We start from the raw sequence: 24239 nt of genomic DNA, 5'->3' as shown, positions 1-24239 counted from the left end.
TCCAGGAGTCTGGGAGTCCGGGAGCCCAGGAGTCCGGGAGTCTGGGAGTCCAATAGTCCGGGAGTCCAGGAGTCTGGGAGTCCAGGAGTCTGGGAGTCCAGGAGTCCAGGAGTCTGGGAGTCCAGGAGTCTGGGAGTCCAGGAGTCCAGGAGTCCGGGAGTCCAGGAGTCCAGGAGTCCAGGAGTCCAGGAGTCCAGGAGTCCAGGAGTCCAGGAGTCCGGGAGCCCAGAAGTCCAGGAGTGTGGGAGTCCAGGAGTCCAGAAGTCTAGGAGTCCAGGAGTCCATGAGTCCATGAGTCTAGGAGTCCAGGAGTCCATGAGTCCATGAGTCTAGGAGTCCAGGAGTCCGGGGCATGATGTGAAGCAGCCGGACACTTGACCAGAGAGCGAAGGTGGGGACCTGCGAGAGGGTCTTTGGCTGCCAGGCTCTGCCCCTGTCCCTGTCCCAGCCTGCAGTAGGAAGGCGCACAAAGGTTAGACACCTGTGTTGATCCGACTGGGCCGAGGTCAGACACACAAGCGGGCTGGGGCCTCACCTGGCCTCTTGGTTACTGACGCTCCGGCTCTGTTCCTTCCAGGTCCTGCAGCTCCAGAGAGTCTCTCTTAGGAGGGGACATCTCTCGGGTCCTCTTGGAAGACTCAGCGCAGTGCGACTCAGTGTCCGTATCGAATCCCTCCTGCGTGTAGCCTTGGTAGGTCGCTCCAGGCAAGGTGGGATGGACCGCCACTGTCACAGAGGCCGTGGCTGTCACCGTGGTAACTGGCCCCCCGTTGAGGCTGTGCTGCACAAGCAGAGCAGGGCTGCTGTAGCTCTGCCGGTTAGTCCTCTTTGGCTGAGACCCTCTGCTGTTCTGCAGATGGGGGGCGCTCTGAGAGGTCCTTCCAGGGATCTGAGCTCTGTCCCTGGGTAAGTGTGGGTTTGGGGGCACCTGGAGCCTCTGGAGGTTGTGAAGCTGCTCCTGCTTGGTTTCATCCCAGCATGTAAACTGGGATCCAAGGGGCAAACAATGGAGTCTGCCTGCTGCATCGTCTTTGAAGGTCTTCACCACCTCCAAGAAATAAGATGGAACATTTTACCCTTTCATATCAACAGAACGCAGAAGGACATGGCGGGCTGGGGGTGGGGGTGGGGGCGGGGGTGGGGGCGGGGGTGGGGGTGTGACGGCTTACCTTCAGCTTGGGGAAGCTGGGATCCTCGCTGGCTTCCAGCAGTATATCAGACGTTGGGCTGAACTGGCTACTGTCGCAGCATCTGCAGCTCTCCCCGACGCCTGACGTGGTGGCCTCAGAGTATTCAGACTCAGAGAACGCCTGCTGACCGGAGGATGGCTGGGGAGAGTGGGGGCTTTTGTAATGCCCGTGGTGGGTCATCGGTGGGGGCAGCAGGGGTTCAGGAGAAGGTACAGGCCGGCGGCTGGCAGTGTCATCTGCCGGGCCCTCAGCTGGAGGGCCCATTATGGACAGAAGCACCGGCAGGAGAACCAGGCCATTCAGCACCCCCAACATGGTCAGGATCACCAACACGGCGAAGAAATACCTGATGGACGGAGAGAAGAGCGGGGTAAGAGGAGAGGAGCTACACCTGCGTGGGATTTACATGCCTAACCCTAACCCTGGCACACTAGGGCAGAGGACGCCACTTCAACAGGAACAGCACGCAGAGACACAGGGATGCTAACAGCAGCCAGGCGGGCCGAGCTGACGGCCGAGCTAACGCATAAAGACTGACGGAATAAGGAAAAAAAGCCCAGTGGATAATCGCTGCCTGGCATTCAGGAAAGATGCTTTCCACATCGAAATGGACTCAAAAGATCTTGAGGAAAAAGAGTTTATGGTTTGGATCAGCTCTCATTCCCAGCGAGTGTGGGCTGCTGTTTGCTTTGCCGGGTTTCTTCCTGACACCGTGACCAACTCAAGGAAGTAGCGCTAATATAAGCTACCGTTCATCTGTGCTCACACGCAGCTGCAGCAGACAAACACACTGATTTCTGCTTCTCTGACTCTGATGGAGCCGGTTCTTTACGCGTGTGCATCTGCAGAAGGCCCGAGAACAGAGCGAGACGCTGGTGGGACCTCCAACCATGTCTGACAGGCAGGAATTCTGCTGTTTATATAAACTGTAATCTTTTCCATTTGTTGTCAGGGCCTGGGGAGTGCGTGCGTGTGTGTGTGTGTGTGTGTGTGTGTGTGTGTGTGTGTGTGAAGGAGAGCACAAGTGTTTACATGCCTGTTCATATGTGCTTTTCTCGTGTTAGCGAGGAGCTGAATTAAGCCTGCTGTTTATTCAGTGCGTCACAAGGCCAGGAGATGTTTACAGCGCTGGATTTATGCTCCCCAGTTAGCTGGTTCTGGCAACCATTCAGCTACAGCTAACAAGACCTCCAACAGAGACACCACAGACTGCCGTGTCCTTTCATGCTACACACAAAAGCATGGATGCCGTCTGGATCCCCACCAGAGCTGTCTGTTCTCAGATTTACACCTTTTCCTACTTCCAGTCCAGAACAGGGAGGATCCATTTAGCTGACATCTGGCTACACACCCAACAGGACCTCAAATCCTTGAAAGCTCAGAGTGTTTCTCCTGCTCCTCCTCTCTCGCTCTGCTTCAGCCTCTTTTTTTGGAGAAGACGGGCTTTTTATGTGGCGGAGGCCTCAAGGTTGTGGTTTCAGCGTTGGGCCTCGACCACATTCGCTTGAAAAACACTGAGCCGTTTGTCTTTTTCTTTCACTCTGACCATGAAACAGAAAACATAGAGGCAAAAGCAAGAAATGAGCCTGCACACACCTGCGCACAGGTAGAGGTGGGGGTGAACGTCTGTCGCTGATCACCTGACTGACCAGTTCAAATGTAGCACCACTTTTTATTAGATGAAGGGAGAGAATGCTACAATAGGACTTTTTACAGTTTCTGTTAAATACGTGTGTGTGCGTGTATGTGTGTGTGTGTGTGTGTGTGTGTGTGTGTGTGTGTGCGTGTGTGTGTGAGAGAGAGAGAGACCCAGCGGGGCAGCATAGCTTCCATGTTTACGAGCAGCTGCTACACACACTTGATGTTTTTGTCCATTTGCTGTGCTGGTGTTGAGGGTGTGTGAGTGTGTGAGGGTGTGTGAGGGTGTGTGAGTGTGTGTCCAGAGTGACAGAACCAGGCGCATATTTGTCACCCAGTGTGTGTCTGTGTGAATGAATAAATAGGGGTATAACATTTCCACCTGCATGCACTACTGACCCCCCACAAGGCTTCTTCCTGTGAGGTTGGACAACTGCGCGCACACACACACACACGCACACACACACACACACACACACACACACACACACACAGAAAGCATCTCACCAGATGATGAATTCAAACTCCGATCCTGCCAGCATGAGCACACCCAGCAGCGTGGAGACGGCTCCGTCAAACACGGGGGCGAACATGTGCTCCAGGGCCGCGGCGGCTCGCTGGTCTCTGGTTCCAGTCGCTGTCAGGAAGCCCTGCGGACGGGTGAGGGAGGCGAGTTGGATCTGACTCAAGCTCTGCTCTCTCTAGATGCTGCACACACTCGTTGATTCCTAACAACTATCTTCACTTTAGAACCTGTCTGTAATAAATGTTGTGAGTCCAGAGCGGCCAGTCATCACCAGATTGTGATGAGGCTTAACTTACCATGGCGATGTGAACAGTAAACTCCACCCCGATGCCCACCGCGGCGATGAGGATGACCACGGGGATGGCGCTTAGCTTGATGTTGATCAGCCCCATGATGCCAAACAATTCAACTGTCATTGTAGCCAAGACAAAGACCTGAGGGCAGAGAGGACACGTTGAGGACCAAGTGATGCTTGGAAAAGTTTAGAAAAAGTAGCATGTTGGCGCCCTTTCCTTGATCACCCTCCCAATCTTTGACCTGCACTTAAGAGCTCGTATGACCAACCCTGAGGCTACCCCCCCCCCCCGCTTTTCCCGTTGATCTGTGATGTCATTAAACAGGAGATGATAAAACGCTGATTTACTGTTGGCCCACATGCCAACGAAGCCTCCATCTGTGGCTGCCTGGGACCACCACCGTGCTCCAGCCTCCCCCGGTGATGCTCCAGGAGGTGTGGAGTTGTGTAAGTGTGGGTGAGTTTTCAGGAGGCCCGGGGGGACCACCGGCCACACCAGCTTGTGTGTGAACTCTTTTCCCACCTCTAAACACTCAGGCAGCCATTCTCTCTCTCTTTCTCTCTCTCTCCTGCACACACACATCCTTGATGGATGGGTCGGGCAGGCCAAGGTCACAACTGGGCAGATCTGTCCTGTCCCCAAGTCTCTCCCTCACCCCCTGACAAAAGCAGCCAGGGACTTGGAGGTAGGAACTTCGGCACGGCGAAGCCTTTCTTGCTGCTGTGCGTTTCCATTTGTAAGGACGGCCCAGCCTACATTAGAATGACAAAGGTCCTGTGCTCGTGTGTGTGTGTGTGTGCTTGTGTGTATATGTGTGTAAAGGACCTCCACAGAGAAAAAGGGGCCCCCTAGACAGCATTATTGAGCTGTGCTGAGAAGGGTGAGAAGCACGTGAGAGCAGAGCAGAGCAGAGGGGAGAAGAGAAGAGGGGAAAAGAGGAAGAAAGTGAAAATGGCGGCTTACAATGATGCCAGCAATCCAGGGGTTGAACAGGAGGATGGCACAGACGAGGAAGGTGCAGGTCAGCGCCACGGTGATGGACAGCAGGAACCAGTGCCTGAGGCCGATGTACTGCTCCCAGAACAGGAAGGGGTACCCGTCCGGGTAGCTCAACACGCCCTTGCGGCTGAACTCCTCGCAGATGGCCCTCACACTTTCAATGACCTCCACAAAGTCACTGGTCTGGCGAAGGTTGTTCAGGTAGAAGGGGAACTGAGCGAACTCCAGGGGCTCAGCAGCTGGAACTGCGAGTGAAAACGGCCAGAATTACACAATCACCTTCAACGTTTGACAAGAGTGCAACTTATGGAGAAGACTTACTGCGGAGGTTCTCCCCTGTCGCATCGTACATGTCGTGCATCCACTCCCTGGGAGGGGGGTAGAAGTTAGCCTGGGACGCAGCGTAGCCCAGAGGGTCGTTACTGACCCAGGCTGTGAGGTAAATGTAAAACACCTCCGGGGGGATCAAACCTTCTGCAGTCAACAGCCTCCGTGAGGTCAGCTGGAAAACAGCATTTGAAAGGTCCTTCAAAACACAGTCTGGGAGTGCAGGTAGGGGGACACCATGGCTCCAGTCTGGCCCACATACCAGCTTGTAGTTCAATGGTTCTTTTTCGGAGCCTGTCTGGAGGAGGAGCTTGTACGCCAGGATACCGTCCTCTGTGCCGTTAAGATAGCCACCAGAGTTCAGCCGGCCAGCCTGCCAGTCGTCATCGAAAGCCTCCTGCAGACCTGCGTGGGAGGAAGACACATGAAGACGGTAATTACTGCGCTTCTCATGGTTAAATCTGTCACGGCCTCCACCTGGAGGGCTTTAAAACATCCTGGAGCTTCAACATTCTGTCTCGTCTGGTTCTCACTGACCTGCTCGTCTTCCTGACTGGGAATCACTGAGCCTTCACACACACACACACACACACACGCACACACACTGATGGATGGACAGACAACAGGACTGGTACCTTTGAGCCATTCTTGGAAGAAATGGAGCCACATGTTGGGCAGCTTGTTGCTGCTGTCTTTGACCACGTATTTGACGCCGCTGAAGGCGTCATGCAGCTGGAACAGCAGATTCTGGGAGCGTGTGTAATCAAAGCCTTCCATGGTCACCAGGTACATGTTGTAGGAGGAGAAATACTTGAACTGTGCGTCGATGAATTTATACTCCTTGGTGTCACGTGGCACCACGTCGGTAAGATAAAGGCCGTCGTGCACCATGGTGGTCCCGTACAGGCTGAGGCCGAGCAGGCCAAGAAAGAAGATCATCACAGCCACTTTGCTTTTGGGCTTGAGGAGAAGGGGTGCGTATTTGTCCCTGGCAAAGCTGGAGAGGTTCCAGTTCAGGCAAGCTGCTGAGGTGAGCTTCTTTCCAAGTTTGGACTCTTCTACCTGGGTGAAGAGGTTGCGTGTGGAGCCAGAGCTGGGGGTGAAGAGCTGGGAGCCAAAGGGGTCTGTTGAAGTTGGGGAAGAAGCGACAACGTCAGCAATTCAGATGATTCCTAATCAAAGAAAGCAGAAGAAGTTTGCATGATTGAATGTACCTTGAGACTGTGACCTGGGGCAGGAAATGGTGGATGGGGAGCTGCTGGAGATCTGAGAGGTAGAGTGCAGGATGGTGACAATGTGCTGGCCCTCCTTGTCACACTCGGTGAACGACTGCACCGTGGTGGTGAATCGGGTACTGGCTGTGGCTGCTGTGGGCGAAGGCGACTGCGCTCCAGCATCCGACAGCTCGTTTGGAGAGAGCGGAGTGACTTGGTCTGCACAGGGCATGTACAGGCAGCAGAGGATGTCCAAGCGCTTGGCCTCACGCCGGTAGAGGTCCAAACTGAGGATGGCGGGGAAGATAAGCAGCACCGTGACTAAATTAAACACAACCACAATGGCCGCCTAGGGAGGGGGAATGGAGGGAGAGAAGACAAGTTGAGATTGGAGAGAAACAGTATCCAAAATTACAGACACTACCTCAGCTGAGGGGGAATTGAGGCCTGTTTCTTTTCCTTCTCAGACTAGAGCTTAGAAAGCAAAGGATGGCTAAATTTGTGGCCAAGAATACTAAGCAAGCCAGAAACATCGAAACAAAACCACCGAAGAAAAAAAGACTGCGAGAAGCTGCAAAACACTGAGAGAACAAATCAGGAGGGACTGTATACATATATAGAGCAAGTCTGAGCACAACTCTAACCCTACACACACCCCGTTCCCTTAAGCTAACGTCCTCATTGGCTCCTGGTCCAAGCGTGTGTTTGTGTGCATGCTTGTGCTTTCCAGACCACCCACAGCTGCTCAGACCAGAGCAACTGCCTCGACAGATCAGTGATATACAGCTACACCCCTCCCCAAATCCCTGCCTCCTTCCTCTGAATGTTTTACACCACACACACACACACACACACACCCCCACACACACACACCGGAACTATCCAAAGGCTGTGTCTACGCTCTAAAATCTTCATTCACACTGGCAGGATTTGATCATTGCTGCCAAACGTACCTGCAAAGAGAAAACTCTCAATCCAGGAATGGGTACGAGGGCGGCCATGAAGAACGCTGTCATGTTGTTAATGGACGTCAGAGCAACGCTGGTGCCGCTGCGGCGCAGGCAGCTTCCCGTCCGTTCCTTCCAAATCAAAGCCAGATATCTCTCAGAGGAGAACAGAGGAGTGAAGACAGAGGAGGAGATAAGAGGAGACTCAAAGATACCTCTACGGGGACGTCGCTCCCGGTCTCTCGGAAGGAGTGAGCCAATAGAAACATGTCGTCCACGCCGATCCCCAACGCCAGAAAGGGTAAAACCTGAAGATGAGAAAAGGCCAGAATGAACCTCTGCAATGGTGCCGAAGAAAAATGAAATGAGTTTTCAGCTTTATACCTGGGTGGTGGCGGCGTTGAAGGAGAGGCCCAGCAGGGAGCAGAGACCCAGTCCTGCAGCCACCGACAGAGCCATTAATAGCACCCCAGCTAGTCCCACAGCCCCCTGGGACTTGGTGGAGTCCCACCTTAGCAAGGTCATGCAGGCGTAGGCCAGCTACAGAGATGATATCAAGTATTAGCAGCTGAACTGTTTAGGGAGTCATGAGCCATTATCAGAGGGATTGACCACAGGTGTCCTCACCATGAGCAGGTACCCAACGGCCACCCTGATCACGCTGACATTAGAGAAGGACTGCATGATGTCATCAAAGGTGGTCGTGGAGAAAGCATGGATGGAGTGATTGGAGTTATCTGGGACACTCTTGTGGACCACCTAAAGGACAGACAAGCAAGCAATTATTAATCAAGTCAACAACAGAAGTGAAACGACCCGTCACATTGCAATAACTTCTCAGGGAGGCTAAAACTGAAGCAGACTGTGGATGTGTGTTTTTACATGTGCTAGCTTGTGCGTGACTCTGCGCCCCAGTATGACACCTGAGGAGTAATGAGCACAGATGCCAGAGGTCGCCGGGGTCAAAGGGGAAAAGTGTGGGATCACATGGGCCCAGAAGCTGCTCGTTCTCCTCGTCCACAAATGGATGAAGAGCTACCAACTCTGATTTACCTGTGAGCATCCTTTACAACCCGGAGTAGATCCCCTCTCGTTCTTTAATCTCAGGTTAGCTACCCTCCCTCCTGCCTTCCTCTCACCCTACCGGTGGTGGGTGTCAGCTATCAGAGCAACAGCTCGCTCCTATAACGAGGGCTCTGACAGGGAAAGATAATCGCGCACGCACACACACACACACACACACGCACGTATACACACACACACACTGAACCCTCAAGGAGTCTTTGAAGGAAGTCAAAATGTCCTCACTTTGCTAGTAGAATGAGTATTTTAGTATTCAATATGGGACACAAAAACACAGAGAATGCATTTGAAGCACCGCACCGATATAAACTCCCTCTGCCACGACTCCAGGATGGCTTTGGCTTTTTCTTCACTCCAGTTTATGTTGTGGATCTCATAGTCGTCTTTAAAGTGCTCATACAGCTGCTTCGGACTCATCAACAGGAACGTAGTTTGGAGAGCCTCCGCACTGCAAAACACGAGTTTCAGGTTGAAAACAAGTCCAAGACGCTCAGCATGGGCTGAGGTAAGACCTGAAGAACATCACACTCCCCTAAAATACTGGAATGATCCAGTCACACTGTTTGGAGGGGAACCTACAAGAAGCGCTACAGCTGCTGTCCTTGGGCTTGTTCCTAACAGTTCTCGTTCCTGACACTGGCCCATATTATTTGTGAGGGGAATTATGTGGCTGTCAATCAACTCCTGCTGGCCTCTCCTGAATTTGAGGTCACGCTGGAAAATGACCCGTCTTGGTAAGAAGCATTTCTAGCATATGTGCTTTGGTTATTAGGAGTTATGCAGATTCCGGTCATGGCGGCACACGAGTTGATGCCCCCCCCCGTCCAACCCATCCTCGCCCCCACAAGGGAAGAAGCACACACCTCAGCAGAGCATCCTCGCTGCTCCCGACCCGCCCTCCCAGGATGAGCTCCTCCTGCCAGTGCATGAACTTCTTGCTGAAACCATGACAACCACCCTGGAGGTGTCGGGCAATGTCGGGACTCTGAATGGGCGAGGAGACAATAACACAGGCCAAATGTTAATGCCAGTTCCAGAATGCTGCTTGTGTTGCTGTAGCTGGTGTAACCGGATTCACCTCTCCGGTGGCCTTGTTGGGCGCGCTGCTGGGGCACTCCCGGTCCGAGGGGTGAAGGCACGGCCGGTCCATGTACGCATGTCCCACCTAATGAACACAAAGAGACAGAGATATTCATTTCAAAGTGAGTTGTTTACATCTGTAAACCTGCCATTGTGGATTTCTGAATCCCACCTTGGATTTGTCCAACATCTTCTTAAGTCCCTCCAGTGAAAAGAACCGACCAATATCCTCCACCAGTGCGACTGGATCTTGATTCATCCACTTGATATAGCCATAGCCCCTGGGGAGCAAAGAGACACTACGGATGAGCACCAGAGGGTCCCCACAGCCGGAGAGCAGGGCTGCCTGCCTACGTAGGACTGTGCATGAGGGTTATGCTGCACATACAGGATAAAAGAGCGTTTATTATCCTGTTTCACGCTGCTACACTGCACAGGGAGAAGGCGCCGTGGCGGCCTGTTCACCTCCGAACTAAGTCATAACAATTACCTCCACATCCAAAACATCTTGATAAGGAGAACAGGAAGGAAAGAGGTCAGCTGGGGGGCAAACAGGTGACAATGGAGAGGGCAGTAGGAGGAGAGCCAGCAGCTAAACGTGCTCAGACATCCTTAACTCTTCAGCATAAATCTGGGCTCCCTATAGGAGACACTCAGCGTTCCCAACCAGTTCTTACCCATCCTCAGGTCCTCAGCCTGGGTCCTGCTCTATGCTGTTATAATACGGGTGCAGTGGCGTTTGTATGGCTGGGTCACACACACAGAAGTAAAGGAATTCTAAACCTGCACATCCAATGGCTCAAGAAGCGAAATCCTCTGGTTCCCACATACCAGCGCTGCCTTTTCTGCTTCCCATCCTTTATCAGCTACTCTTTGCTTGACTGAACCAGGCCCAGGCTCTTTTGTTTCTTCATTTCAGATTGCAGCTCTTTGTTCGACCAAGCATTTTTATTCTTTTGCGTACTCTTCTTCACTGTTTTCCTCTCTCCCCCATACAAAAGCAGCCCAGACTGAGAGGAGGCAGACCTCTGCTGTGGCCACACGAGGCGTTTTGGTGAGAAAGACATGAAATACAATAAATAATAACAGATGCTGGGCTCTAGATTTACTGGAATACTCTGAAGATGTGTGAACCATCAAAGACTTCTCCCCTCCCTCTTTGCCACTGTCACACAAGGCAAAAGGGAGACGCAGCAAATGGTGAGTTTGTGTCGGCGATTATTGCGACACACTGCTCAGGAAGACATTTGAACCATTTGTTTGCAAGGAAAAACCTGCCATGAGCTAAACAACCTTTGATGAATTGAAATATCATCACTTGGCACAGAAAATGGCCTCTTTGACCCACTGAAGTTCTCAAGTAGACCCCTAAAAAAGAGGATAAAAATCCCTGAATCTGCAAAAGCCCAAATCCGCCCCGGCTCCACTGTTAACCGTCTTGTAGCCCCTCTCTGTCTTTCTCGGGGGACTTGAGGCTTGAATGCTGCCCATTTTATTTGTTGGACAACTTGGGAGCTGGAAGCCCAGGACATTAGCATGAGAATGCATGAGTGTTAGCCGTGAGCTCACAAAGCCCCCCCCTCCAGGGCCCCTGCCCTGATGGACACTCACTCGTAAACTGAAAGAATGCTTACCATTGTGTGACCCAAAGGCCTCCCCTGCCGCCGCCACCACCGCCGCGGCCGCGGCCGCCTCCCCACCTTCTACCGCACCACCACCCAGTTGCCATCTCCTCGCTTCCCTCCCTCACTTTCCCTCTGAGGTTCAGTGTCAGGAAACCCCCCTCTGGTCCCTCTCGGGACCATAAAAGAACTCTATTACTGATGCTGCTGTCAGCCACAGCCCAACTGTATGTCTCCATTGAGTGGGCGTTGAAATTACGGAACAATCCAGAAGTCTGCACCTCCAGCTGGACCGAGGCGCGATGGCGCCGAGGCCGCAAATGAAACAGTTTCATTAAATATCCAAAGACTTACGGTAGGTACACAGAGCCTCTTTGCAGCTTAGAGCCATCCCAAAAACAGTCCAGTGGGGTGATGATCATACAGGGGAACAGCTTTTCAATCATCTGGGAACAGGAAGAAGGAAGCAGTCATGAAGAAACATTTAAACAAAGTGCAAAGCACCCAATTCTGGCACCAAAGAAGGAAATCAGCACTCACCCTCTCAATCATGACATTTTCTATGATGGGCACTCCTGATTTATAGCAGATTTTGTTCAGATCCCAGGTTCTGTAAGAGACGAACCGATGACAGCAACAGTCAGTGTGTCTAACGGGCTTATTGGGCAATAATTAGCAGCACTTACTTTCCAAACAGCGACACCTTGACCTCACTGGCAGAGAGGGCGGCCTCCATGTGAACCAGCAAAGCCTCCTGGGTAAGAATATTGGCACCCTCCTCTTTAGGGGTCTGGATTAGCATCTGTGACGTAAACACTGCATCTTCTCCCTGCTTCTCCCTCGTGTATCGAAGCTCAGCAGTGACTCGACTACCAGCTGAAAAACAGAAAATCATCATGAAAAACAAAATACCGAAAATCCAAATTTCAATCAAAAATCAACTGGACAAGTGGCCATGTTGGGACAGAATTAGAGACAGGGTTAAGTACAGGGACAGGGTTAGGGACAGGGACGGGTTAGGGACAGGGTTAGGGTTTAGGGACAGGGTTAGGGTTAGGGACAGGGACAGGGTTAGGGTTTAGGGACAGGGACAGGGACAGGGTTAGGGACAGGGACAGGGACAGGGTTAGGGACAGGGACGGGTTAGGGACAGGGTTAGGGTTTAGGGACAGGGTTAGGGTTAGGGACAGGGACAGGGTTAGGGACAGGGACAGGGACAGGGTTAGGGACAGGGACGGGTTAGGGACAGGGACAGGGACAGGGACAGGGACAGGTTAGGTCTGAGCATTGTGATTTTGTTGAAAGCATGGATGCAGACTAGCGCCATACGTCTTTACGATGCACGAACACACACATGGAACAACCAACGCCCTTGGCCTCCGCCAGTGTTGGTTTTGAAGGCACTTCACAAAAACCAAAGTCTGGCCAAGAGAAATGAGTAATCCAGCTCGTCAGGGGCTCCTCCTGCGGACCAGATGGGCCCTGAGCGAGGAGAACCAGCCTCAAACCTTCTGCCACCGTTTCCTTGGCTGCACACTTGTGACATCACGCTTCACACCTCACACTTAATAAAAATAGATCTTTATTAATATGCAAAATACCGTTTTTTTTTAGCAAATCAAGACCAACACAGCTGAAGATGAACGATAAAAAAAGCCGAATAATTCCATCGAGGGACGAATGCTGATTTCAGAAAGACCTAAAATGGTGAACAAGAGGCAGAGAAGATGGAGGGAAGTTGTGCTCCAGCCCCTAATTACAGCAGGTCGCCCTGAAAAGGGTTTTGCCAGCCGGGGGATCTGTGCCAGGAGGACATGAAACATGCCGTGCTGGATCATAGAGGGCCCGACTCTCTGTCCCACTACAGGACAAGCTTGGGGAGGGGGAGGGGAGGACAGGGGGAGGTGTCCTGGAAACCAGAACTTCTCCAACTCTTGTCACTTTTTCTGCTGGCTCGCTTTGATCGACACTCAGAGTGGTGCCGATCACACCTGCTCCGGACCTCCTCGTGGGTCTGCAGCCTTTCAGTGTTGTTGGCACAGGGACAGGGACATGGACAGGTTTAGAGACAGGGTTAGCGTGAAAATAAAAACTACAACTGGAAGACTTTCCAGGACATTTGGTGCAAACGGATCCTTGGAGCATTTCAAAGCTGTCATTCCAAGGTGACCACAGCAGAACCTTCATGGTGCTTCTGCTCCGCTCGGGATCTGGATCTGGATCTGGATCTGAATCCGTCTTAACTCCACCAAGGACGCCACTCAGCTTCACGCAGAGCTCCAATAAACCGAAAAAGGCTCCTACAAATGGAAGCCTTTCCGCTCGTGGACCTCTCTGACATCTGTTAAACCTTTTCTGACATTTTGAATGCTAACCTCTGCAGCGTGGGGTTTTGATCCCAACAGGAACTCGGTGGTTCGGAGAGACTCTGGCTCTGTAATTACAGGCCTCCTGAAGTAAATTATAGCTATTTGTGTCTTGTTCCTCCCATCTGGACCACCCAGGCAGCCAGTCCTCCCTCTCCGCTCTCTTTCTCGCCTTCGTTTCAGGACCCCCGTCCTGGCCCCAACCATCCAACCCTGAGCTCTGCTTCACCTCAGCTCGCTGCTGATCTTGACTATCTCTTCTCCCTCCTTTCATCTTCCTTCCTCTTTTCCATGTTCTAATCCTTTCTCACTTGCTCGTCCGTCCTCCTGCTCTCCACCGAGACTTAAAGAGACAGTCCTCACCACGTTTTCCACTCTTAAAACGCAGCATCACCGTGGAGAGAAGTCGGGGGTTCCAACACCCAAACTGATGCTTATTTTCATTCCACAACCGACTTCCTAATTTGCAATATGAGCCCATGTGTTTGGCATCATGATTCCATGATAAATGAGCTCACGTTCTTCTGAATTATGGGCACTTTTTTCTCATTTTCACAACATTGTGAGTGTGAACAGCAAATGAGGAACCTCATAAAAGTTCTTCCTTTCATGGTTGTGATTGTACGAATGCTATGAAGACTGTGTATGGATGGTGTGCTGCGTGTGTGTTGGTGGGTGTGTGGGTGAGGGGTGAGGGGTGAGGGGTGAGGGGTGAGGGTCCAAACACTGGGCCAGGACCAACCACATTTCCAGAATATTCCAGAAAGCCCCTCACATCTGGCATCTGCGACGGTCACAGTTCTGCTTGTAAACGTTCTGACCTGTCCTGTGTTTACTGGACTATGGTCCTAGCTCTAGGCCCGGCAAGGTCCAAACAGGCCACCTTCAAAGCTCAGTGTGGTAGATTAGCTAGATTAAGGGGCCCCTGAAAGGCCCCATGCTGCTCAGAAGGAAGACCCAGGATGAAGAGGGTTGAAAGTGACATGTACGCCTTTAGCTTTAATGTGGTGCTTTGGAAGTTCACGTTCCCTGCTTTTCCTAACCCAACAAGGAGGAAACGAAGGAAAAAGGCAAGAGAACCACAACAAGACAACCAGAACACGTTCACAGCCTGGCTGGGTCCCAGATCCCAGGAAATAAACTAGAAAACAAGCGCAGAGAAGTCAGACCTCCACCAAGCAGCCCAGCTCTCCACATAGAATATAGAATACACAACATACAGGAAGTAGTGTTCCAAGGGTACATTATACACCAATGGCCTTTAGCTTTGATTTTTGACAGATCAAAGACCAAGGTCCCTCGGGAATCCTCCTCAAATGTGTCTGTTACACGACCCACTTTCAACATTTCCTGGGAATTTCATTACAATCCGTTCAGAACCTTTTGTTATTTTGCCAACGGACAGACAGACAGACAGGCAGGCAGGCAGGCAGGCAGGCAGACAGACAGGCAGGCAGGCAGGCAGACAGACAGGCAGGCAGACAGACAGACAGACAGACAGACAGGCAGGCAGGCAGGCAGGCAGGCAGGCAGGCAGGCAGGCAGGCAGACAGGCAGGCAGGCAGGCAGGCAGGCAGACAGGCAGGCAGGCAGGCAGGCAGGCAGGCAGGCAGGCAGGCAGGCAGGCAGGCAGGCAGACAGACAGGCAGGCAGGCAGGCAGACAGGCAGGCAGGCAGGCAGGCAGGCAGGCAGGCAGGCAGGCAGGCAGACAGACAGACAGGCAGGCAGGCAGGCAGGCAGGCAGGCAGGCAGGCAGGCAGACAGGCAGGCAGGCAGGCAGACAGACAGACAGACAGACAGACATGATGGCTGGCGGAGGTAAATAAACAATGCCCCCGTCCCAGGACCAGGGTTGTCTGTGGGTACCCGGCCCAGCTCTGCCCCCCCACCAGGGCACCTCCTAGAGCGGGCAGCCCCCAGCAGATGGGCGACTCCCCCATCAGGCTTCGGTGCAGCAGCCTGAAAGCTCATCTTTGTCCTTCAACCCTCCAACTTCTTTCAACTGTTTCTCAACAAACAGCAGAAGAAAATAAAGGATTTTTTCTTCCACCACTAAAGGGACCAAAACGTTCCCAGCCTGTAAAACAATGCTGGAGTTTGGGTGAATCTGGGGGCACTTGCTGTCTTACCTATAGAGATACAGCCTGTGTGTGTGTGTGTGTGCGTGCGCGCGTTTGGGCCTCACATGCACGTTAACCATCAAAGACAGTTGCCGATGGTCCTGCAGGTCCTGGACGTGGAGCGGAGCCACAACAAAACTGTACAAATATGAAAGAGGAGGAAAATGTGTCTCTCCTCAGATGTGCCAGCGCTGGGAGCCACCACACATAAATTTCCATCATGGCTGGCATTTAGGCTCCTTCTATTTCCATATGTATAGGCTATCCTCTGCTAATTATGCTAATCATGGGCAGAGTTGGCCACTGTGAAAAATAGTCACATTAGACACTCCACTGACCGCTAATGCTGCTTAATGTGTGGTTGAAACATACATTCATCCCCGCCTGAAAGGCAAAATTTTTCCACGTTGCTGCTCTCATTCAAACAAGAAATGAATTTATTGAGCCCGAGGACCGTTCCTTCTGCTCCCCCCCCGAGTACCAAGGAAATGTCCAGTCCCTCTTATCTCGCTCTACTTTTTAGAGTTTTTAACGACACAAGCAAACGGTGCTAGCAGCGGGGTGACGGGTGCTGCTGCACCAAAGACAAAGGCATTGTCGCCTTTTCTGGGTACTGAACTCGGTGCTGTAATGGTCGAGTCCCGGGGGGGAAGTGGGGGGGGGGGGGGTCCTCTTTAAATCACCAACTGCCTCTTTTGGATGTTTCACACTTTAAAAAGAAGAAATCTGAGCTTCCTGTTTCCTGCAGCCACGTGTGCTTGAAAACTGCTGAACCTGTTTCTTTGTTGTGGTGGAGGTCTAATTCTTGGGGGGGGGGGGGGTGAGACTTGGATGACAGGAATGGGGGGGCTGAAATAAGCATTTCCAAGTGACCCAGGTTGACTCGGGTCTTGTTTGTTCTCTCTACCAGTGAGGTCCTGGACCCTGAGCGCTGGGAGTTTATTTATCTAGCGGGGGCACCACCGTGCACACCGCCGTGCACTCTTCACCCCCAATAATGCCTCATAGAGCTCCTTTCTCCGTCTGAACGGGGCCGCTGGGCGCGCCCATGAATTCTAGCATTTACCTGCTGTGAGGTTTGTTTGGAGGAACTGCGTCGTGCCACATGTGCCTTCTACACATGCTCGCTACGTGCACTGTGGCTCCTGCACGTCCCCCTGTCCTCGCTCTGCACGGCCTCTTTATGGGACATGTGGTGTCCAGATAGTCCTGGTCTCCCTGCGCTCATATTTAGACAGCTTGAATCCTTGTACATGTCTGTCATGCTTCACCAAAACTCTGTCGAGACGGATGAGCTCAGTTGGTGTGAGGGGAAACACCCTCCCTCGCTGAAGACCTCGCTTCAAAATGGAAAACCGTTTATCGATCCGAAGGGGAGAGAAAGACACATTTGTCAAGCCTTTTAAGCCTGGGCGCTCGACGCCGTCCCAGGGTGCAGGACACGGCGTCAGCAAGCAATAAAGCTTCCAGCCTGATCCTGTCCCAGCCCCCAGTGCCTCCTCTCATCTGTCTCTTCTTCCTGCACCTCTTTTACGATCTGCTGCCTTTGGAACAATACAGCCACACATTGCTCGGTTCACGCCATCGTCCGTGGCTACAGGAGCAGCTTGCTAACGGTGGCGTCCACTTCTCTCTGAGCATGAAGCCAGAACACGCTGACATCCAGGCCTCATGTCTCCACACAGGTGTGAGGACTCGACCCCGTTCACCACTTTTACTTCTTACTCCTCAGAAACAGGCTGAGGTGCAGCCTGTCGCTACAGGCTCCAACCCTCCGCTGGGGTCTGCAGCCATGGAGGAAGCAATTAAAAAGCCCCGGTGTCCTGACTTCACAGGGCAGACAGGCAGGCAGACAGGCAGACAGACAGGCAGGCAGGCAGACAGGCAGGCAGACAGGCAGACAGACAGGCAGACAGGCAGACAGACAGACAGACAGGCAGGCAGACAGACAGACAGACAGGCAGGCAGACAGACAGACAGGCAGGCAGACAGGCAGACAGGCAGGCAGACAGACAGACAGGCAGACAGACAGACAGACAGGCAGGCAGACAGGCAGGCAGGCAGACAGGCAGACAGGCAGGCAGGCAGACAGGCAGGCAGACAGACAGGCAGGTGAGCTGGGGGGCTCCACACGGCCTGTGCATGTATGACGTGCTGGTGAAAACAGCAAAGGCAACAACACAACAACCTCCTGGTACAGATCCTAGTTTCTGAATCTGGGACACAAGAACGGCCTCATAACGCTCGTCATGAAAACACTTTGAAGGCAGAGATATAAAACCAAGCACCCCCCCTTCTGGATTATGAACAAGGGTGTGTGTGTGTGTGAGAGAGAGAGAGAGAGAGAGTGTGTGTGCACGTGCACTCTTCTGTCTGTGATAGAGAGAGAGAGCTAACCTCTCCTTGTTACCAAACCACTTTACTCTCCATTGAGGCCCGAGCAGCTTTGTCAATGGGCTATTGGTGGAAACAAGGCAGGCAGAAACTTTAGAAACATGGCCGCGGCCTCTTAAAGGCACAGCCATCCTTTTCAGCCCCCCCCCCCCCCCCCCTCAGCCCTCTTCAGCCCAACAGCAAAACAACTGGCACACAAACACCTAAACATCTCCTTTAAGGGACGGATATGCCAATTAGCTCCCGAGGTAATCCTGGAGCTTTACACCCACCAGAATGGCACCAAAGAAAAGGCCAATTGTGGCGATTCCGTCCCGGCTTCTGTAGCTTCTCTAAACTCCGGAGCCTAAAAAGATTCTCTATTTTATAATCATGCTTCTGACGTGAGCTGAAGCTAATCCGGCACCACCAAACGCGTCCCGCCACCAGGAGCGGGTGATTCCTCCCAGCACCACCACACGGGTCCTGTGGGAGCCGTCTGTCCCCCGTGAGGTGGTGGGCTTGAACCCCCCCGAAGGGTCTGTTTATATTCACCAACTGCTGTTGCGCTTTGAGTGTGTGCAAAACAGGTGGGTAAACCTCAGCTGCATTCACTTATATTTTCTCTCCTAGTGTGGAGGGGGTGGGGGGGGATGGTGGGTCGGGAGGTGGTGCCTGCCTGCCTGCCTGCCTCTTGTTGAATGGAATCCAAGAATAGTTAGGGACCACACAGGGAGGCGGGGGGAGGGGTCAGAGCCCTCAGCGATGGCTAACCATTCACACAGTCCATCTGCTGCGAGGATCAGCCCCGACCCTCAAAGCCTGGGGGTTTAAAAGGAATTTGGCCAGAGCGAAGCACCAAATAGAGCCGACTCTACCTCAACAAACATACAAACAAGGGAACTCTAAAACCTGCACGGCAGAGGGACGAGGGGGTGCATCAACATCTGTGCACAGGCGTACAACATCTGTGCACAGGCGTACAACATATCTGTCATGAACACACAGGGGCCTCAACACTGGCCTCCTGTGGTCCTGACCCGGGACCAGCGACCAACCCGCCCTTCCATATGTGCCAGGACGAGCTGGTTCTACTCCCATTAACAGGAGACACGTCAGACACAGGTTCTACTCCCATTAACAGGAGACACTTCAGACACAGGTTCTACTCCCATTAACAGGAGACACTTCAGACACAGGTTCTACTCCCATTAACAGGAGACACGTCAGACACAGGTTCTACTCCCATTAACAGGAGACACTTCAGACACAGGTTCTACTCCCATTAACAGGAGACACTTCAGACACAGGTTCTACTCCCATTAACAGGAGACACTTCAGACACAGGTTCTACTCCCATCAACAGGAGACACTTCAGACACAGGTTCTACTCCCATTAACAGGAGACACTTCAGACACAGGTTCTACTCCCATCAACAGGATACACTTCAGACACAGGTTCTACTCCCATTAACAGGAGACACTTCAGACACAGGTTCTACTCCCATCAACAGGAGACACTTCAGACACAGGTTCTACTCCCATTAACAGGAGACACTTCAGACACAGGTTCTACTCCCATTAACAGGAGACACGTCAGACACAGGTTCTACTCCCATTAACAGGAGACACGTCAGACACAGGTTCTACTCCCATTCACAGGAGACACGTCAGACACAGGTTCTACTCACATTAACAGGAGACACTTCAGACACAGGTTCTACTCCCATTAACAGGAGACACGTCAGACACAGGTTCTACTCCCATTCACAGGAGACACTTCAGACACAGGTTCTACTCCCATTAACAGGAGACACGTCAGACACAGGTTCTGCTCCCATTAACAGGAGACACGTCAGACACAGGTTCTACTCACATTAACAGGAGACACTTCAGACACAGGTTCTACTCCCATTAACAGGAGACACTTCAGACACAGGTTCTACTCCCATCAACAGGAGACACTTCAGACACAGGTTCTACTCCCATCAACAGGAGACACTTCAGACACATGTTCTACTCCCATTAACAGGAGACACTTCAGACACAGGTTCTACTCCCATTCACAGGAGACACGTCAGACACAGGTTCTACTCCCATTAACAGGAGACACTTCAGGACACAGGTTTATCTCCCATCAACAGGAGACACTTCAGACACAGGTTTCTACTCACATTTCACCCAGAGCTCCCTACTATGTTTGTTTCGATGGTGGCCCACGCGGAGCCCCACCGACAGGGCCCCGAACACCTAGCAGTCCAATAAAGAGAAGCTTCCCACAGTGTCTCTGGATCTGTAGCAGCCCAGGGTGAAGAGGAGGGCCTGCAGCACTGGCCCGGAGCCACATGGGAGTTTTCTGACGTACCTTTCCCTGGATTTAAAGGGAGGGGGGGAGAAAAAAGGAGAAGATTTTTTATTATAATAATGCGACAAAAGTGCACAGAAATGGCAGTTTTATCTGAAATGTGAAGAGTGCGGGTGTCGCCATAGACACAGCGGTACACGTCTTTACACACAGGAGAACCTGAGCTCAGGCACCATTAAGGTTCTCCTAAATGTTCCTCAGGTAACATTTAGGAACCTTAAGGTGAACCTTAAGGAGAACCTTAAGGTGACGACTTGGCTGAGATCTGCTGACAGAAACCAAGCTAAAGTCTCCCACGTCTGGGGCGGCCTCAGCTGCACAGAACAGTCCGGTTAAACCTTCAGAGGAAACCGTCCCCCTGGACTCTGGGCTTTCTGCTCTTTGACAGATTATCGGATTATCTTAACACTTATCGGAATAGGCTTTAAACTTCATGGAAAACGAGCCGCGAGGTGGCCGTGGCGTGCTGGTGAGCACCTCTGCAGGAGAACGCTCCCACATCCACTCATCACTGCCTCACTGTGTGGGTTCGCTGCTGAAACACGTCCAAGCATCCGGGCGGTCCAGAGATGCTTGTCCGATCAAACTCAATCAGTGAATCCTTCTACAGGTACCCACCGCCATTCCAAACAGACCCCGGGCCAGTGCGCTCTGCGCCGCGTGCACAAAGCCAGAAACACGCACAACGCGCCCGGTCTGTGGAACGAACCCCCCCGCTCCAAAAGATGAATGAGTCCGCCACCCATTCAAACACGAACGCTGCTGTTTGGTCCCCAAATATCACCAGCAAACCTCCCCTGGGCAACAGCCCCACCGGGCTGTCTGTGCTGCGTCTGTGCTGTCTGTCCCCTCCGACTCCTGGAGTCCTGATCAACTGTCCCCGGACCCCCAGCCTGGCAGCTGCCTGCGCGCCCTCAACTCGCGACCGGACAACCAGCAAAGCCGAAGCCTTCGTTCAGAGAGAAGAAGCGCGTGCGGGTCACCTGTGAGATCTGTTTAAGTGCAAACGCGGCGTGGCAGTAGTTGATCCTCCGCAGCAGCTCTGGGTCCGCAGGCGGCGGGGAGAGCGAATAACTCGGGGGGAAATCTCCATAGACCCCCGGGACCCCCGCGGTCCGAGGCCATGGTCCAAAGAGGGGGTTCGGGGCGAAGCGACAGCGGATCTGTGCGTGTTCAGAAGCGGCGACGGTAATCCAACATAGACGTGGTGGAGCGCGTCCAGCACCGCTGGCGACAAGTTCGGGGAGCACTTTCTATTCTTCCCTGGTGCCAAACAAGTCTCGGAACTCCATCCCAACATTATGCGCCCAAATCCTTAAAGATCCTTCAGTCTTCATTCGCCTCGACGGTTTATTAACGGCGTCCCCGAGACAGCGAGTAGCAGCAGCAGCAGCAGTAGTAGTAGCAGTAGCAGTAGCAGTAGTAGTAGTAGTAGTAGTAGTAGTAGTAGTAGTAGCCGTAGCGGGAGCTGCGTCTGAGCCGTCCGTGTCAGGTCCAACTCCGATCCCGTAGCGGTGAGATTTGGAGCAGTTCGGCTCTCGGCAGATCCTGAAAAGGGAGGTTTGATGGAAAAGTGCCGCGGCTTCCCATTGGCCGAGGAAGAGGCAAAATTACTCTGCAAACATCGCCTATTATTAGCTGCTAAGCAACAGCTCACCAAAGTGGAGAGAGAGGGGGACCACCCAGGCCGCCGCTGCCTGGGCTCCGGGGAGGGGGGGAGGGGGAGGGGGAGAGGAACTCTTTCAATAAACTCACTCTGCGCGCAAGCACGCACGCACGCACACAGGCCGCCTCGCTCTCGGACATTATTCCCAGTGGCCGGGGCCCCCTCCAGTTTGTAAGGAGCTATCGCGCATGCCATCTATTGATATCGCGCGAGCGCGCGCGCAATTTCACCTCCACCTCTGATCAGTGGAGGGATTAAGTGATTGGGACCGAGCTTGGTGATCCACTTGGTTGGTGGATATTATTATCATTGCATCAGTCCGTCATCCTCGCGGAGGTTTGGGGGCCCCACATTTGCTACAAAGACCATTAAAAGAGACTCTTTAGCCTCGCGGAGCTGCGCGTGTCTGCAGCTGCGCGCGTGTCAGTGCAGGTTCGTAGCAGGAACAGCTGCAGACGCGACGCGTTGGCCTTCTAAATGGTTTGATAGGCTTGGACCAGGAACACGTGACCTGTCATCCCGTAAAAACGGCCCCACCCCGGTTCTGTTCTCTGTGGACACCTCGGAGCCACCCCGGTTCTGATCTCTGTGGACACCTCGGAGCCACTTCTGATCTCTGTGGACACCTCTGAGCCACCCCGGTTCTGATCTCTGTGGACACCTCGGAGCCACCCCGGTTCTGATCTCTGTGGACACCTCGGAGCCACTTCTGATCTCTGTGGACACCTCGGAGCCACCCCGGTTCTGATCTCTGTGGACACCTCGGAGCCACCCCGGTTCTGATCTCTCTGGACACCTCGGAGCCACTTCTGATCTCTGTGGACACCTCGGAGCCACCCCGGTTCTGATCTCTCTGGACACCTCGGAGCCACCCCGGTTCTGATCTCTGTGGACACCTCTGAGCCACCCCGGTTCTGATCTCTGTGGACACCTCGGAGCCACCCCGGTTCTGATCTCTCTGGACACCTCGGAGCCACCCCGGTTCTGATCTCTGTGGACACCTCTGAGCCACCCCGGTTCTGATCTCTGTGGACACCTCTGAGCCACCCCGGTTCTGATCTCTGTGGACACCTCGGAGCCACCCCGGTTCTGATCTCTCTGGACACCTCGGAGCCACCCCGGTTCTGATCTCTGTGGACACCTCGGAGCCACCCCGGTTCTGATCTCTGTGGACACCTCGGAGCCACCCCGGTTCTGATCTCTCTGGACACCTCGGAGCCACCCCGGTTCTGATCTCTCTGGACACCTCTGAGCCACCCCGGTTCTGATCTCTCTGGACACCTCTGAGCCACCCCGGTTCTGATCTCTCTGGACACCTCGGAGCCACCCCGGTTCTGATCTCTCTGGACACCTCTGAGCCACCCCGGTTCTGATCTCTCTGGACACCTCGGAGCCACCCCGGTTCTGATCTCTCTGGACACCTCGGAGCCACCCCGGTTCTGATCTCTCTGGACACCTCTGAGCCACCCCGGTTCTGATCTCTGTGGACACCTCGGAGCCACCCCGGTTCTGATCTCTCTGGACACCTCGGAGCCACCCCGGTTCTGATCTCTGTGGACACCTCTGAGCCACCCCGGTTTCTGATCTCTGTGGACCTCTGAGCCCCCGGTTCTGATCTCTGTGGACACCTCGGAGCCACTTCTGATCTCTGTGGACACCTCGGAGCCACCCCGGTTCTGATCTCTGTGGACACCTCGGAGCCACCCCGGTTCTGATCTCTCTGGACACCTCGGAGCCACCCCGGTTCTGATCTCTCTGGACACCTCGGAGCCACTTCTGATCTCTGTGGACACCTCAGAGCCACCCCGGTTCTGATCTCTCTGGACACCTCGGAGCCACCCCGGTTCTGATCTCTGTGGACACCTCGGAGCCACCCCGGTTCTGATCTCTCTGGACACCTCGGAGCCACTTCTGATCTCTGTGGACACCTCGGAGCCACCCGGTTCTGATCTCTCTGGACACCTCGGAGCCACCCCGGTTCTGATCTCTCTGGACACCTCTGAGCCACCCCGGTTCTGATCTCTCTGGACACCTCGGAGCCACCCCGGTTCTGATCTCTCTGGACACCTCGGAGCCACCCCAGAACCTTTTCCGCTGCTACCGTGAGGCCCCGAGTGGCTGGAGACCCTGTGAAGGCTGCTGGTAGCTGGTCTCAGCTGGATCATGACTCAACATGTTGGATTCCTGCTCAGGGACCAAGGAGTCCGGACTGGGGAACCGGCCCACATGTGTTCAGGAGTCACTCCAGCCCATGGTGGTGGTCAGAACCACCAGATCCAAACGCAGGAAGTTACTGCTGCTGTAGTGATGTAGTGAGGAAGGGAGGCCTCATGGGATCAACAGACAGCAGGTCGTGGGATCAACAGACCAGCAGGTCATGGAATCAACAGACCAGCAGGTCGTGGGATCAACAGACCAGAAGGTCG

At 53.4% G+C, this 24239-nt stretch overlaps 1 protein-coding gene across 1 annotated transcript; it reads right to left on the bottom strand.

The window, feature by feature from the left end:
* Positions 1-188: 188 nt before the first annotated feature.
* ptch2 (patched 2) lies at positions 189-20150 on the bottom strand. The gene is given in 22 exon segments (XM_029831410.1): positions 189-1048; positions 1170-1536; positions 3336-3478; positions 3651-3788; positions 4614-4894; positions 4971-5151; positions 5239-5381; positions 5612-6100; positions 6191-6539; positions 7144-7269; positions 7353-7445; positions 7522-7677; positions 7765-7896; positions 8521-8668; positions 9084-9205; positions 9299-9385; positions 9473-9581; positions 11277-11368; positions 11463-11532; positions 11609-11798; positions 19957-20032; positions 20034-20150. Coding segments are annotated over 22 exon segments (4089 nt in total). The 5' UTR covers positions 20130-20150; the 3' UTR covers positions 189-547.
* Positions 20151-24239: the final 4089 nt, after the last annotated feature.

This window comes from Takifugu rubripes, chromosome 22, assembly GCF_901000725.2.
Source record: "Takifugu rubripes chromosome 22, fTakRub1.2, whole genome shotgun sequence".
Taxonomy (NCBI): Eukaryota; Metazoa; Chordata; class Actinopteri; order Tetraodontiformes; family Tetraodontidae; genus Takifugu; species Takifugu rubripes.
The sequence above is the reverse complement of the archived record's forward strand: the minus strand, read 5'-3'. Positions and strand labels throughout refer to the sequence as shown.